The 17,625-nt window shown below is 39.5% G+C and overlaps 1 protein-coding gene across 1 annotated transcript; it reads right to left on the bottom strand.

Moving 5' to 3' along the window:
- Positions 1 to 959: 959 nt before the first annotated feature.
- Positions 960 to 16,751, bottom strand: ALDH7A1 (aldehyde dehydrogenase 7 family member A1). Its single transcript, XM_050987108.1, has 18 exons — positions 16,560 to 16,751; positions 16,398 to 16,451; positions 15,350 to 15,415; positions 13,683 to 13,763; positions 11,289 to 11,412; positions 10,530 to 10,662; positions 9,897 to 9,941; positions 9,488 to 9,565; positions 8,551 to 8,648; positions 7,561 to 7,602; positions 5,879 to 5,973; positions 4,957 to 5,041; positions 4,563 to 4,669; positions 3,865 to 3,981; positions 3,293 to 3,390; positions 3,055 to 3,128; positions 2,240 to 2,315; positions 960 to 1,456 (listed from the first exon to the last, which is right to left on the bottom strand). The coding sequence occupies exons 1-18, from the start codon at positions 16,737 to 16,739 to the stop codon at positions 1,402 to 1,404; spliced, it is 1,608 nt and encodes a 535-aa protein (XP_050843065.1). The 5' UTR covers positions 16,740 to 16,751; the 3' UTR covers positions 960 to 1,401.
- Positions 16,752 to 17,625: the final 874 nt, after the last annotated feature.

Below are 17,625 nucleotides of genomic sequence, written 5' to 3'. Positions count from 1 at the left end.
ATTGGATTGTTTCTCTGCCATACCTGCTAGTGTTTATCTGCCTGTTTGGAGTATGCCAGTTCTGTGTGGTAATGTACAACATTCTTTAATGAAATGGCCAGACACAAAGAACTAGAGGAGAGGATACTCCGGGCAGTAAGAGATTCGGTAAGAAATAAAGCTTTGGCTGCCTAATGTTTGATTTACAAAATGTGACACCCAAAATACCTTGTATAACACAGATGTAAAAATCTAAACATTATGCATTTTAAAATTAAAAACAAAGCTGAAAGGAGACCAGCTAGCATTGTGGTATGGTGGACTTTCAACCCAGTTTGAATGGCATTGCCATCAAAACAACATCAAATTAAATCAATAATCAAATCAGATTCCTAGAATCTGAGCCCATAATAAACAGTTCTGCCATATTCAGAGACAGTGGAAAATTGGTACATGACATTGAGAAGAAATCCTCAGAAACAATACATTAAGAATATCAGAAATTCCTCTGTGGAAAGTTAAAATCAGTGTAGTAGCACTGTGTCTTTTCTCATCCTGAGTCCTGAGCAGGGCTCCTAAATGAGCTGTTGCTGCCTGTAGTCTCCAGTGGCCAAAAGAAACTCCCATTTGAAGTGAAACACAAGTAAACAATATGTCATTCCCTAGAAAAGTATTTCCTCTGACTGCATCTCCAGTTCTCATCTCCAGCCAGTCTGCTCGTAGGGTATCACAAAAGCTGTGACAACCTGAATTGGCTGTAACCCCTTCAAGAGTTAAATGAGATTACAAGACACTACAGTAGACCTCTATCTCCCAACATATGCTGAAAGTCTCCTTTCTGAAGGAGAGGCAAGAAAACTAAAGCAGCGCTTTTAGGCCAATGATTCTTTTCCCAGAGAGCAACTCAGCATGTGAAAATGGATAGTCCTCTGAATATTCCTGCTCAAAACCAGTGAATAAAACAAATGAGAAGCCCAAGATATTTCACAAAATGTACCTTTATTTATTCATTGAAAAACAGCCCTGTACTGCAGCCCAAATATCCCCCACAGCACCAGTTAGCTGCAGGAAACTTGGCACACAGTTTGAAACATGGAAATCATAGCTGGAAATATCAGCAAAAGGTGGGGAGGGGATAGAGGCAGTGTTAGTACTGAAAGACAATGTTAAGGCAACATGTTATCCAGGCCACCTGAACCCAGGTGGTTAGCTTTAGTCACCCTCCCTTCCTCCCAAAGAGAACAGACTTCTCATTTGAAGACTAAATTAGTAAATACATACATAGAAAGTGAAGCAATTTAAGAGTAGCTGATTTTCTGACAGAATTGGTTTCACATAATTAATTTTTATCCCCATGATGCTTAGGAGCTGCTTGATTCAGAAATTCTAGGATGGTTCACAGCACAGCCATTCATAACGTGGTTACTGAAACTTGATTCCTTGAGCCAAGGGCAAATCTTTGCTGTAGTTGATTGTACTGAAAGAGAAACAATTTAGAGACCAGATTTAATCACTGAGACAGATAATGCAATCCCCTTCCTATGTACAAAATGCTGATTCCTGTCACATCTAAACAACATTTCTCTAAAGCAGTATGCCTGCTTTAAATCATGAACTAACTTTACTCCAGTTTTCAATATAGTAACCATGTACAGGAAAAGACCACATTTGCCATTAACTCTTCCTTTATGGAGGACCTTATTCCTCTATATCTATTTAATCTCTTACTAGAACATCCAGAGAGAAAATCAAGGTGGGATTTCTCATGTTCATAAGTCCTTGCATGGACAAAAAAGAGAGCACAGGTAAAGGCTATGGAAGTCAGCAGAGACTACCAATGCTCCGCCACTATTGGCTGTCAGGAGATTTGTGGTTACATACGAACACATAGCTGAACCACCAACCAGAGGCAATAGTGGAGCCCTCATGGTCCCTTCATTGTGGCTGCAACTCAGTGTACTTCCTGACAAGTCTGAGTAATTTTAAAGTTGAGTTTATTTAATCAATTAATTTTCAGTTGAGTTTAATCAAGGGTGGGGGAAAACCCCAAAACCACCTTATTTTTTTTCCTTTGGAAAGTTAAAATGTCTTTATAAAAACCCTCCAAATCTTCTTCTGCTATGAATGTGAAGAAAAGGCAATTACACTTATAGATGGTTATCTCATATTCAGTAAAGATAGTAGCCTTGTAGTCAAAGATTTATATGTTTTGAACTTTTGGAAGTTCATCTGTAATTTAAATTTATTTGGTCTGTCTTACCAAGTAGACCGCCTCATATAAAGTTTCCATGAATCACTTCCAGATTCTCTTCCACCACCTGTATGCTTTTCACCACCTGTGGCAAAAACATTATAAATTAAAACCTATTTTTGAACATGGGAATCTGTACTAATTCCAGGAGGTAAGACATTTTTATAAAAATACATGGGAAAAAATTATTCCTTTCCCTTGTCATCTGAACTAAATTACCCCACACAACACACACAGCTAGTTCTCTCCTCATGCTTGATGCAAAAAAATATCTCCCTGGAGTTCGAAGTCTCATCGTGGTAGCACCAGAGGACCTTGTTATAAAAACATTTGTCTTAGCACAAGACAAGAGTACAAGAATGTGCTGGGTTTTGTACTGTTTAAATGGTAAGGTTAATATTTCTTCCACCCCTCCAGTTCCTTAAGTATATAAAAAAAGAAAAATAAAGGCAAAAATTTTTATTTAAAGATTTTCTCACAAAATGCTACATGCCATACATCTTATATAAACTTGTCAATATAAAAAGAATTGCCCGAGATTATTTTAATGAAAACTTTTACACAGTTTTCCACCTGGCCATATCTTCAAATATCTCCAGAATACATCTCTGGGTAACATCCCTTGGATGGAAGGGAGGAGAAGGAAATACCACATGTAATTTTTAAAAACCTAATACAGCCATTTTTAAAAGTTTAAATCTAACTACTGCTAGTCAATATCTGTTTTCTGCTAAAGTAGTATGATTCAAAATTAATTTTCATTTCATCATATTTAGTCATTTAAATGGACTGATTAAAACTTTGACAAAGCACAAGTAACATACCAAAAGCACCTCCAATCTCAGCTCCACTGGTTGGGATGTTAACATTCACAATGCCACAGTCAGATCCCTTTGGCCTAAAAAAAAAGATAAGGCACAATTCCTCCTTAGGATCAGGAAAGGTTCCCTCCCTAAAATGAGGCTGTAAAATGCTCAACTAGCATTATGCAGAGGTTTACAAAAGATATGAAAGACCGATCTTATGTACCTCAAGAAAGTATAAAAATAACTTAAACTGTACCCTAGCCAGCGGAAAATCCTTCCCAAATCCTTGGTAAAGATACTGCTGGAAAGACCTTGTTTTACTTCATTATTCCAGGCAAAAACCTCCTCTTCCTCCTAGAAGAAGCATGTGTCAATGGTTAAGCCATGACTATCCAAAGCAAAGCAGTTACAAAGAAGCTCTGTGAGAAAAAACCCAATATACCACATCCATAATGCAAATCTACAGAGTGGCACTGGCCAAATTCACATGTACCAGGTCAGCAATACCTCCACTGCTGAATGAAACATAGTCTGCTTTTGAACAGATGTGAACAGTATCAACCATGAACACTAACAACAGGAATCTATTCCTGTATAGATTCTCATCATAGCTCCAGCTCTTCATATAAATGTATCTACACAGTGAGTTGAACAGTGGCAATCTCACAGTGCAGAACAAGAGCCACCACTTCCTGAAGCACTGGGACAACTGCACAGATGTGACACATGTCTGAGATCTCTCTCGTGACTCTACTGTTACCATCCTTAACACTTCCTGACACTTCCTTGACACTCCACGTCCTAACAGTTTCACCACTGTTATTTTACCTTGAATTTCAGCACATACAATATGGGGGCAAACGTCTCAGTGTGGACAATGGGCGCATTATGAGGAAGGCCAGTCACAATGGTTGGTTCAACATAGTTCCCAGGGCGATTTATAACCTTCAAAATGAACAAAAAATGACCAAGTAAGTTCCAATCAGCATCCCGCTTAGTGTTAGTGTAGGAAAGGAATCTTTCATGGCCTGACCACTACAGTTGAGAAATCAGAAACAGAAGGCCAGGTAGGATGAGTAACTTACATTTTACTTATTTAAGTATTTAAAATATAGAAGCACAACTTCTGTCCAATAAGGATATAATCAAATTGTAAAGTCTAGCAGCTGAAACTTCCTTCCTCCTACTCGTAAGCTACTTAGAATTTTGAAGTATATAGAAGTTGCCAATGAAAGACAAGAAGCCCCAGAACAATAAGTCAATGAGAATAAAACATTCTGTATGATGAAAATGTACAAGTGGTTGTCTTGTATCTCCAGTATACTTCCTCAAGTTACATAATGGAGATACAAGACTACCACTTGCCTTTACCCTGAAGACAGGATTCCAATTCAAACAATTCTCAGTCTGACTAACTAAACATCCTGTAGTAGCTGACAGGACAAGCTGAGGTACAAGGCCATCACGTTACCGTATTTTTTCTCCTAGAGCACAAAATGTATCAGGGAAAATAAAAGTTAAGTCACCTTTCCACCACAGACCACAGAGCCACCTTGTTGTTTTGCTTGTTCTACTGCATCAAGGAACATTTTCACTGCTTCTTTGGTATGAAGAGGCCCATACAGAGTGTCAGCTAAAAAAAGATTCAGAAGCATACTTTCATCAAAACTGTGTATGTTTGCAAATATTCTTATTACAACATCTTAGAATTAACCGTTTAATCTGTCCAGGATGAGCAGTATTAACCAAAATCTTCATCTTGCTTTCAGAGTCTGTATTCTAAATGAAACCAGCTATTTCCACCCCCTGGTAAACTGCCAAACTCAGATAATTTGGATCTATAATCACTTCAGAATTTAAACAGAAAGAAACCAACAGCAACTTGTTTCCTAAATCCATGAGATGGAAATAGCTACTTACAATCCCATGGATCACCGATGCGGACCTGGGCATAGGCCTTGGCAAGCTTTGCCACCACCTCATCATGGATGCTTTCATGGAGAAACTAAAACATGGTAAGAAAGTTGTAAGACAGAGCAGCCTATGTAACTACTCCTGAAGTACCACTGCACTTTGAAGGGGGCTGAATGAAGAATGGAAATACTGTTGTTCATATTCAGCAAATCTCAAAATTAAAAAGAGACAGAGGCCAAGGCCTCTGAAACAGCACTAACACCAGAAAATTATGTAAAACCTTCATCATAAAGACTTAAAACATGCCAAGAAACAAAAACCTGTTTTAATTTTACCTCATATCAGATCAGTGCTATCTATGTGCTCTGTAAACATTTCAGTTTAGTGGTCTAGAACAAACACTCCAGAAATTTTATTGTCCAGTTTGAGGAATCACTGCCCATCCAATACTCCTGAATCAATTAATCCACATCCATTTTGCCCAATATATACTGAATCAACCCAACTGTGACAAGACAGACACTGACATTATAACACTGTTGAACTTGTTGAAAATGTTAAGAATTAATAACAAAGTAGGTAACACACACCCCCTTGCTTTGCTGCAATATAAACATTGAACCAAAATTTGTAGCAGTCACAAGCAAAGCTCTGGCAATGAAAACAGAAATACAGAACTTTGCCAAGTACTATCTTCCTGACTTAAAGCACATTTAGCAATACATACAAAGAAACTGTTTGGAGCTAGAATTACACTGGAATGAAACGATGTTCTTATTTTCCCACCATACTTTTTTTGACAAAAATGTGTTTCAAATATTATTTGTTGCTCTTCACAGTATTAGGAATTGTTAAGCATTTTCTGAGCCAATCTGGAATTAAGTTAAAATTCAGAGGTACCCAAACCAGACAATACACATTCACTCACCAGCCTTCTAGCAGTTGTGCACCTCTGACCTGCTGTTCCCACAGCAGCAAATAGAGCAGAAGGAATGACAAGGTTCAGATCTGCGTCTTCAAACACTTTAGAAAAATTAAAATATGAGCATGTTACTGGAGTAAACAGGCAATTCACAAGACTTAAGATGCTAAATAATATTAGAAACTGATAGGTTGGTCAAGAATCTTTAGGAATAGTTTCACTAGCACAGCATGGTAAGATACAAAGAAACACCTTGAAACTCCTGGTCTAATTCCAGCTGCTCCACAGCTGGAATTAGACACATGCAATTGGACATAACTATAGGTTTGAACTACTGAAGAGAGCCTTTTGCAATAAAGTTTGCAAATAATTCCAGCTTCCTTTTAATTCAGGAAGCTACAAGTAATTTCCTGATATTTCTCCACCTTGTCTGTCTCTCACTGAGAAGTTTATCAGCATAAAGCAGCAATCATAAAGTGTATCCATGTGGCCTGCAAAAAGCACAGCTAAAACACACAGATGTACAGTAATATAAAAAGTACAATGAGCTGAACAAATCCATCTGGCTAGAAGACATTGAGATGTTTCATAAAGCTCAAAGGGTCCCCAAAATATCACTCGGCTTAACCAGTCCCAAAAATCTCTTAAGCATCAAAAACCATTACAAAGTTTAGGATGAAGTCCAGCCACACAATGATTATGTGATCATTCAAAGCCGGTTCCAGAAAAAGCAGAACTTTAACATTAAAAAACAAACAATTTTCAAAGCATAAAACAAGTTTATACTCCTGGCTACAAAGCAGCATAGGAAAAAAGAAGGAGGTGCTCAAATGTGATTAAAAGAATAGATTATGTAGCATCATGTTTGTACTTCAAAAGTGTATATTTGTAAACAAGCACATTTGTCCAGAATATGAGAAAGGTGAAACAAAAGGAAACAGCACAATAGGACAGCAATTTAGGTATTTATTGAGCTTATATATTCTCTCCGCCATGTTGCTCAGCTTTATAGGATTTATGTTGTTTTTCTAGGAACTGGATCATACCCTAAAGTACTTAAACCTGAAAAATGTGCTACTGAAATAAATACCTTTATGCTTTTCTTTCAACTATCCTAAGTATCTTAGACTTTATATATATGTACTTATACTCTAAAATGCTAAAAGATTACATAAAAGAGTGCAGTCAGGCATTTCCCAGGGAAATGGTGGAGTCATTATGGATGGAAGCATCCAGAAGGTATGAGGAAATAGCACCTGGGGACACGGTTTAGTGATGAATATGCTCTTGCTGGGTTAAGAGCTAAAGTCCATCTTAAAGGTCATTCCCAAACTTAAATATTCTACAACTAAAACTATCCTAAAATCAAACTTATTTAGCTTAGCATAGTCCACAACCCATTACTGAAGCTTACTGCTTCTCTTATTCCATTCTCCTCTTCAACACTGATTACTTAAAAAACCTTGGAATCTCACTTTTTGTGTTAAAACATTGCTCCCTCCACAATACCAAAGACAGAAAAAAATCCCCAACATTCTATTGTTCTACATAAACTAGATGTACTTTTAAAAGCCCAGTGGGGGGGGGGGGAAACAAATAACAGAAAAAAAGTGACAATTAGCTACGAATATTTGCATACTAGCTTCTAAATATCATCTATGGGACTAAATTTCTACAGTGTATATTACCAATAATGGCATTGTTTCCTCCCAATTCCAGCAGGCTTCGACCTAATGAAAAACACAAAAGAAGTTATGCCATGGCCACATGTACTCATTGTACCTCAGTCAATGAGACTACCTCTAACTAAAGCTAAACTTCATGAAACACATTTTTAAGGATAAACAAAACGTCTTAGAGATCACAGTCTAGCCAAAGGAGAAAATGACACCAAATACTACATCTATCACATGTCATGAAGATACCTGCACAGCAGTTATGGCACAAAGAAGTTTAAACAGATAGGCAAAAAATAGCACTGGAAAGAAAAAAATTAAACCAGGAAAAAGTTGCAGCATAAATAGTATGACATAGATAAAGAATAAGGTCCTACAAAGACCAAAATGCACACAAAATTTAACTAAGCTCATTTATTCCCCTAGCAACTCTTTATCCACAATCTGAGATCAAAAAATCACAACCTGTATCTGAGTGAATATTTGCTATCTCCTCTGGTTTCTGGGAGGCTTTTTTACACTTCCATGAACTTCAAATGTATAAAACAAAAAAAAAAAAAAAAAAATTTTGCAAGATGTTGTTCACAAACTAAGAAGTAAGAATCCAGCAGCTGAGATTCTAGCCTGTACACTTTTAAATATTTGCAACAAAAACAGCACCTCAAAAGTCATCACTATATTTATGAGGAGTAAAAGGTGAGGGGGGATGTATTCACATATTCTATTCACATTGGCAAAAGACCACAATCTCTGGTTGTTCACCCTAACAATCTTCATACAATTAAACACTAATGGACACCACCACATCTCTCCCCAAATTAATCGTAGGACTATGGATTTGTGGATAAAAAAAACAAACAAACAAAAAAAAACCCAAAACAAAACAAACAAAAAAAAGAGGTAACACAGCTGAAAACTGTGTTACTGTTATTTTAAAATCTTATGGGGCACTGCTTCCCTCACCAAACATGGAAAGAAACAGAGAAGGACCCACACACTCACCAAATCTCTCCTGAACCATAAGTGCTACTTGTTTGCCCACTTTTGTGCTGCCAGTGAAGGACAAGAGGTCCATTCTCTCATCTCTCGCCATTGCTGTCCTGCACAATGGGACACAAAGCACTGTGCTCAACAAAAGACACACACAGAAAAGCTGCTGGCACCTTCCACATACATCAGCTTCAACCAGAGAGAGCTTTAAAGCCAGAGTCATTTCTTTGAAACATCAGACTGAGCTAACGGCAGGAAAGTTTCTCCTTAGCCAGATAAAAGGAACAAGGCTGTTTCCATCCACCTTTTCAGGCCAAAAAAGCATCATCTGTAGTAACACTGACATTCAGTCTACAGTATATCGTGAGATTAGTTCCAATTGTTATGATCCACAAGAAAACATGCAAATCTATTACTTTTTTTAATGTTTGCCATATGTTTTGCCTTCTCTTAAAATACTCAAAAGATATATCTAAATATACATTTGCACTGGGGATTTCCTCATTGTAAAAATCAAACAAAGCGATTTGGATTGTCCAAGCACAGGTATACATCTATGAGCAAGTGCAGAGTTCTGCACGAGTATGGAAAAGGGGAGTTATTCTCCTCCTCAACTAATCCAAAAGGCACTATATATTGAAAACTCTCAAGAACATGGTAAGGGAACCTAATACCAGCTATACTCTTTGGGTGTAAGCATATGCAGAAGTAGAATATAACTTAGTCATGCCTCTTCATTAAATATCCAACAAGTTCTTTGTTTGCAGCTGATCTCACAACAGCAAGTAGACATATTATATTTAATGCAGGGCCAGAGTTTCAGACCAGCTGATAAAAATCATGGCAACGTGTGCATTCCTAGGGACTAGAATAACTTCACAAGAAGTACCTCAAAGAATATTTTTTTACCTTTTATAAAGGTTCACAAAACACAAGAAATATTACCTACCCAATGTCTGCTCCACCACAAACCAGAGCGCAGATTGCTCCAGGCAACTTGTTATCCTCCAAGACTTTTGCAATTATCCTGGAATCAAAGAAGTAAAAATGTTAGAGATTTCTTACAAGTGCAAATAGGGAATGAACCATTAGAACCATCTGGGGGTTTTGTGGTAGTAGTGGTTTGGGGTAATTTTCTCAGGAGTTAATATTAGACCTACAAGACTTAGCAATTACCCATTTTAAGGAGCCTACTTTTATTTAGTATTTTAAAATAAGTGTTATTGGTGATGCACAATAAGTATTTAAAATGCTAACATAAAGTAACAATAAACCTAAAAGAAGTATCACTATGAAATTTATTCTTTGGAGAAATTCTCCTTTTTATTGAGATGAAGATCAAAGAAACGAAAACTCACTTTGTAACAGCAACACTAACAAGGGATGTTGTAGGAGCACCCTTCCTAGAAAGAGAAAAAAAAAATTACATTATCTTCCTATTCTTTTCAATTCTTTAGGAATTAGAAAGAAATCAAATAAGCAGTTTTTAGGGTCTCTGATCTATAGCATGCTTTGTTTAGGCTGGTTTTCAGGTACAAATTGAGACAGGAACTCAAGCATTTCCTTTTGCAGCTGAGCATTCAGAACTTCTACTGAAATCCATGTGGACATCTAGGCCAGACTTTAAAGTGAAGGAGGTAGATGAAAGCAAAGTAGGAGATAGGAGAGAAAGTAAAGCTACTTCCTTAGATTTTTAGTCTTAGCTGTACCAACTTGGAATATATTAACTATCACTGCTGCAAACCCTCGCCCTGGGTTCTTTATTCACAGGCCATTTGGCTAAGTCCTGGATGGATCTGTACCACAGTAACTCAAAAAAGAGGTTACCAAAAAATTAAAAAAAGCTCTGACTAAAAATAAAGAGAATTTAAGCCTACATTAGATAGAATCAAATAACCAGAAACACCTGACACTCAATAGAAATTTCATGCCTGAGTTAATAGCTTTCCAATTTAAAAATACTGTTAGCAAGGTGGACAGCTACATCTTACCAGAGGCAAGCATTTCCACAGATCATTGCAATCGCACTGTTCCACCCATAAACTGCCACGGGGAAGTTGAAGGCCGTGATGACTCCCACCAGCCCAACGGGATTCCACTGCTCTATAAGGGCATGGCCAGGTCCTGAAAGCAAAGCCACAACATAATGAAGTTTTCATTCATTCAATGTTTGGGGGTTTTCTAAAAAGGAAAAACATGTAAGCAAGAAACTTAGCATCACTCTTCAGTCACCACAGCCTTAGCTTGCAAAGAGCTGTGTTATTTGTGTTCTGCAGCTTACCTGGATCAAGGTTAGCTAGATTGTGCACAAAGCTAATGATCTGACAACATAAAGTTTTATTATTTTAGCTATTCAGTTAACATAATGATGGCTTGGGGTAATCAACAACTACCAAGGAGGTCTCTCCTTTCTAAGTACACTTCAAAACTGTTTACATACTTTTCTTTACTACATTTCATCAATAAAGAAATGAAAAAGTATCTAATGCTCCAAAGAACAGAGAAAATGGATGGACTGACCTGATTATCTGTCACTTCATTAGGTACTTCAATAGCTAGCACTACTGCCCACCACATCTATTCGTAAAGCTCCCTAAATAACACACACAACAGAGATCTTGATGCACTACAAGACCGTATATTTAAGCTACACCTCCATATCTTAATTTCTTCAAAGAAAAAAAAAAAATAAAAAAGATCAATAATCAAAAAACTCCAGAAACAAAATCAAAAAAGTTACCCATACTTACTTTCTGAAGGCAAAATAGGTCCACCAATCATTCGGGACAAACCAACAGCATAGTCACAGACATCAACATATTCCTGCACTTCCCCAACACCCTCGACAAAAATCTTTCCCATTTCTAAAGAGACCTGAAAAAATTCAGAGTAAGACAAACTTTTTTTACAAAATTTCCTTGGATCCCTAATATATTTTAATGACAACCTTAATGACAGGTGTATCTACTCACCTGTAAGTAAGATTTTAACACACACTTTTTCACTAGAAGAGATTTACCTCTTTCGGAGTTATTCAAAACTTGAAGAAACAACACACTAGACAACTGGACAAGGGTCATATCCCAATACAATAGGAAGAAATTAGAAAACGAAATTAATGGAGAAAAATTTAAAAAAAACTAATGAAAGGAGGGTCCAACACTAAAGAGTTTCATATGTTTAGATCAACATCAGCAGGCTTGCCTACATTGTGGGCTAGGCAAAGAACAAATTGGAAAGAAGTTTTCCTCCAGCAAAACAGCCACTTACATTTTTCATAAGCAAACTACTTATTTTACAACATCTCAAAGCAAATTTGAGAGATTTCATTTGCAGACACTGATGAAAAATGCTTATACACATTTAGTATTTTAGTAACCTGGGATGTTTAGGATCAATTTATTGAAGTTAATCTTAAACTACATCTTTCTCTTAAAATTATGTTAGATTTCCTCAGTTGAAATACATCAGTGAGAATAAGCTGGTTATTTGAAGATCTCATCACCCAAAAATGACAAAATTTGAAAATTTGGGAACTCAGAAATCACCTACTTATCTCCACTCAGTTTTGTGGTCATGACAGCTAAATGTGGACTTCATGCAGACATCACCTGCCACTTTACACTGATGACTATACTTTAAAAAGGCCGTTAAATGAGGAATCAGATTCAAATGATTTCCACAAGATTTTTCTCATCTTATGCAAGTTAACATAAAGATGACTAACTGTGTTTCTATGAGGCTTGTGGTCATCTCAAGACAGAAGGAACAGTCCCTATCTGTGACCAAAAACAGAGGAGCATCAGACATATTTACTATGAAACACAGCAGTGGGTCTCGAAGTGCAGCAGAAACACCTGGATACTTCACCAGGGCATGGCAGAGTGAGGCTGGAAATTTCCTACAGCATATGAGAAAGATGAGTTTCTATACAGCTCCTTTATACATATCCTAAAGCCAGGCAAAGTCCTAAAACCTGAATACCTACTGCACTTCTTTCACCCTAAAATTCATCCCCAATTCTAGCAGAGTTGAACACACATATTATCTGTTTGGGAAAACTAAGAAAATATGGTAAGAAGCCATAAGTTTTGGTCAAGGAATAGAGAATAAACTTCTGTCTGTCCACACTCATCAGGGAAGCTCTACTGTTTTTGAGTACAGAAGTACTCTAATTCCACAACAGAAACTGTGCTAAGGAGACAACATCAAGGGAAACAGCAGAACAAAGTTTTGAAGGTTAACAATATGGGCTTGACTACACATGGAGTTATTCACTGACAGCTGTTTCTGAACAGCAGCACAGACAGGCAAGCCACACAAAAAGAAAGTGGAAGTTCCCCACTTGTAAAGCAAGTAAAGCAAGAGTTTTAAAGGAGTGGTCCTTCAGCCTTTATGTACTGCATGGCACTGCAAGAGCATCTCATTAAGACCATCTCAACTTCTGAAGCCTCATATTTCCACATGTCAATTGGCAAAATTCTGCAGATCACCAGAAAGAGCTCAAAGTTAAAAGCTCTGTATTAGAGGAAGGTCTTTTTCAAGATACATTTAGTATGAGGAAGTGCCCTATCTGATAGACAGGAGGGAAAATAGCAGGGCAACAGTTCTACCACTAAGCCCAGAGAGGCCCATAATAAATTTTCCTTTCCTATTATAAATTGTCAATTCACAGAATCACAGAATATCCTGAGTTCAAAGAGATCCATAGGGATCAAACCCAGCTCCTGGCCCAGCACTCTCTCCAGGAATCACACCATGTGCCTGAGAGCATTGCCCACATAACTCTTTAATTCTGTCAGGCGTGGTGCCTTCCCGGGGAGCCTGTTCAGTGCCCAACCACCCTCTGGGTGAAGAACCTTTTCTTAACAAATAACCAAACTCTCAGCTGACACAGCTTCATGCCATTTCTATGTCATAATAATTCTTAACTTTTTTCTTCTATTTAAAATTAAAACTTAATTAGGGAAGCTAATGGAACTAACAGCAACTGCTTAACAATTACGAAGGTTAGTATTGCAGAGAGAACTTAGTATTACTGAAAAAAAAACAGTTTTGACACACCCCTCACCCTCATTCCCCACTCTCTCCGCCCCCCCACCCCCCAAAAAAAAAAATGTAGGCTACTTCTGAAAATACCTTACCAAGCTTCCTAGAACTTTGATTTTTTGTCTCAGGGCATCACCAATCTGTCGCACTATTTCTCCACGTTTAGGTGCAGGGATCTAGTCAAAACAAAACAGAAGAATCTATGTGAGATTGAAAATCTCTAACCCCTGCTGTATATATACTGCTAGTTTTCTGTCCCTGTAGTAAGCAATCACTGATTACTGCGTTTTTTGGTTTATCTTCCCAAGACACTGTTACTTGTTCCTTTTTATCATGTGTACTGCTTTACAAGAAACTGTTTTCTGCCTCAAAGACTGATAATAGTACAAATATTTTGTCCGTTCAAAACTTTAGTTTCACTAAATATTGCCAAAAGCATTCAAATTGTTAATTCTCTTACTTCTGTTCAACTACATCACCCCCAATGCAACCAATCAGCTGCACCTCAAGAAACAAGCATTTTTCATAAAAGTGAAATTACTGGTTTCTGAGCCTTGAAATGTACTTAATACCACACTTTCAAACTTTCTTTTAATATGACATTTACTTTGTTAGCAGAAATTAAGACACATAGAAACCTCAATCATGAAAATATTAAGCTCATACACCAATTCTTAATTTTTTTTTAATGTGGTACCAGTATTGTAAATAATAATCAATAGCCAAAATCAATTTGCAAGCCATATGCAAGCAGCTCTCTGTAAAAACAAGACTAATGAGAAATGCATAAACCATGCAAGCATATCTCTTTACAGGCAATATCTTTCAAATAAGCTAATTACAACACAATTAACAAATTTATAACAAATAGCTTTCAGAAAAAGCCTTCAAGAAACATTTGATGTACTGATTCTTTATCTGTTAGATTGCTTTCAGATTATTACCAAACATGTTATGAGTTACCAACATTATACTCACAAATTGTAACAAAAGACCACATACTAACATATCCTAAGGAAGCTGTTTTGTTCATCCTAAACTTTGTTGTCTTCAGACAACGTAAACTACATTGCTGGCTAAAACACAGAGTGCACATCACCTTTTGGAATCCAGGTTTCAGTTTCTACCAACGAAACAACAGGTAGTGGTAAGATCCAAGCCTGGCACAGTCATCAACAGAATGGGTGCTGGCTGGACAAAGCAGGAAGTGTGGGGAACTACAGCTTGCTGAGGAAAAATAGCCTAGCTATTATATACAACATAACACTAATGCTTTTGAACCACAAAGCTGTTCTGTGAAATATCAAGACAGCAGGTGAACCAAAAACCTGCATGTTTATAACCAGCATCTTCCTCACACCAGAACAAGAAGATCAACACAAGTTACACTTCAAATGATCCAAAGAGCTCTCCCAGAAGAGGCAGCGACAGGAAGTTAAACATGCACAGGGATAGTTTACTTGCTACAAGGTTTCTGAACTCCACCAGACCTGTTGGCAACAGCTCACAGGTACAAGCCTGGGTAAATCTGCCAGGGTTTTCAAAACAAACATATAACACAAGTCAATGTCCTCATCTTTGTACCCCAATGGTATCACACAGAAACTATCTGGGTTTGTTTCTTGAGGTCTCCATTGCAGGTTTTTGCCCTAATGCACCACACACAGTATGAACACATTTTTACACCTTCACCTTATGGAGCAATTTAATAGCCTGTCTCTGCCAGAGATCTGTACTAAAAGAGAAGTCCCCATTAACTTACATCAGCCCAGACCTTCCATGCCTCTTTAGCCTTCTTTACTGTTTCTTCATAATCCTCCAAATTACCCTACATGAAGAAGCACATCAAAGTTATGAAAATCAAACCCCCAAAAGAAATGCCACAAAAAAAGCTTCTGCATCCAATTCAACATATTTTTATAGAGAGTACTTGCACTACGGGGTTCTACTTTTATAGGATGCTTGTAACGTGACACAATTTGGATCCAATATTACAAGTCATCTGAAGCCACTGTCAATGAAAAGGACATGTGGCATCTAAATTAAATAAAAAAAACCAAAACACAAAACCCCAAACAAACAAACAAAAAAAAAAAAGGAAAAAGAAAGAAAGAAAAAAAACACGAGCAGAAATTTTCATTTGGGTGTTAGCGGAAGCTCCATATAGAATAACGGTTTCATGTATGTTTGTATATATACATACATACACACATATATAACCCCATCAGCATCACTGGGCATCAAGGGCTAATTGAGTCCTAATGCACAAAAGGAGTAGGTTACTACAACAGTGTCATTCTTACAGTAAAAACATTCACAAATTTACTACTTGAATGTCACGTTGCTCTCCTTCCTACTTCCTCCCAGGCCACTCATCCCTACTAAATAGGCACAACCCGCCCCTATTCTGCAACTTCCCTAAGAACAAACGAAATGGGAAGGGAGCAGCCCTCGCTCTTCCCAACAATGCTTGCAGGAGTGCGAGGCGGAGAGTTGGGGAGACGAGAAATTAAAAAAAAAAAAAAAAAAAAAAAAAAAAAAAAAGCAAACAGGCTGTTTTCCTTCCCAGGAAAGACGCAGGCATACTGCCAGCAGTAGGCCCTGGCTGCGGCGAGCGCCAGCGGCCGCCCTGGACTAAACATCCCCTGGACCCTGACGTGGTATCGGGAGTTTCGTGCCTTCACCACCCGGTTGGCGGACAGGGGCAGCGCCCACACCACGGCTCCAGGACGCCTCGCTCCGGTGACAGCGCCCGCGAAGCTTCTCCCACCCCGTGCCCGCCGCGCCGGTGCTTCCCCGGCCGCGCTCACCTGCCGGACGCTGGCGATGGGCTCGTTGTTGGCGGGGCAGTACGTGGTCACCACCTAGAGCAGGACGGCAGCGGTGAGCGGCAGGGCCCCTTCACCCGGGGGACGGGGCGCGACCCCCGAGGCCCTGCCGCCTGCCGCCCGCCACACCCGCGCCCCCCGCACCTGCCCGCGGCCGCCCCAGCGCCCGTTGTACACGCCCGGGTTCTCCTCCTGCAGCCCTAGCTCCCGCAGCCACGCGTAGCGCTCCTGGCTGATCAGCAGCGTGGACATGGCGGCGGCCGGCGGCGACCCTGCCCTGGGCAGCGGCAGCAGCGCAGCGAAGGCGCGGCGGAGCCCCAGCATGGCCGGCGGCTGCCAGCGCGGGGGGACGGGGCAATGGCGGCTGCGCCCCGCCCGCCCGCGGCCATTGGCGGCGCCGCGCTCGCGCCCCCCGCCCCGCCCCGCCTGGCCCCGGCCCTGGGACTCTGGCCGGCCTGGCCGTGCCGGACTCTTAAGCAGGCCCCCCTGACCGAGCCCCCGTGACCGAGCTCCTCTGACCTGGCCCCACTGACCCCGCCTAACCGGGGCCCCCCTCTGTCCGGGCCTCTCAGACAGAGTAGAAGTTTTCAGGTTCCAGGGTAGAAGTCCTTTTGATTTAGGTTAAATGTACATCTTTTAGTTAAGCCTTGGAATCTTAGCTGTTTAGTCTGAACTCAGAACATTGCGCCAGTGAAGGGCAGAGATAAGGCGGAGGAGATGAGTCAACTTGGCCTAGGAATTTTTCTGATAACAGAAGAACTAGCGCTAAATGCCATGCGAAGTGGGTAAAATGAATATGTATGAACTATTGTGAAATTGTATGCATATGTATTTGGGGAGAAGGATGAAAAGGGGACCTGAAGATCCCAGAGGTACGAATGCCTTTCAAGGGGAGTAATCCCCACATGCGTCCAGCGCTGCAATAAGCATACCGGCTTTACAACTTTTACAAAGTTGTGGAGTTTTTGATTTTCTCCGCAAAACACCTCCCCCGCCCTGCTCTGGCAGCGCAGCTCAGCCCGTGTGCTGTCCGAAATCTACCCACTCTGCTGCTTTTCCAGAAGGGACGACTGAGATGGGACGTCATCAATGTCTACGAGTATCTGAGTGGAGGGCGGCGAGAGGACAGAGCCAAACTCTGGTCAGTGGTGCCAAGTAACAGTATGAGAGGCAACAGGCAGAAACTGGTGATTGAGAACTTCCACTTGAA

The sequence above is a fragment of the Serinus canaria genome, chromosome Z (assembly GCF_022539315.1).
Source record: "Serinus canaria isolate serCan28SL12 chromosome Z, serCan2020, whole genome shotgun sequence".
Taxonomy (NCBI): domain Eukaryota; kingdom Metazoa; phylum Chordata; class Aves; order Passeriformes; family Fringillidae; genus Serinus; species Serinus canaria.
This window is presented reverse-complemented; position numbering and strand designations above follow the sequence as displayed.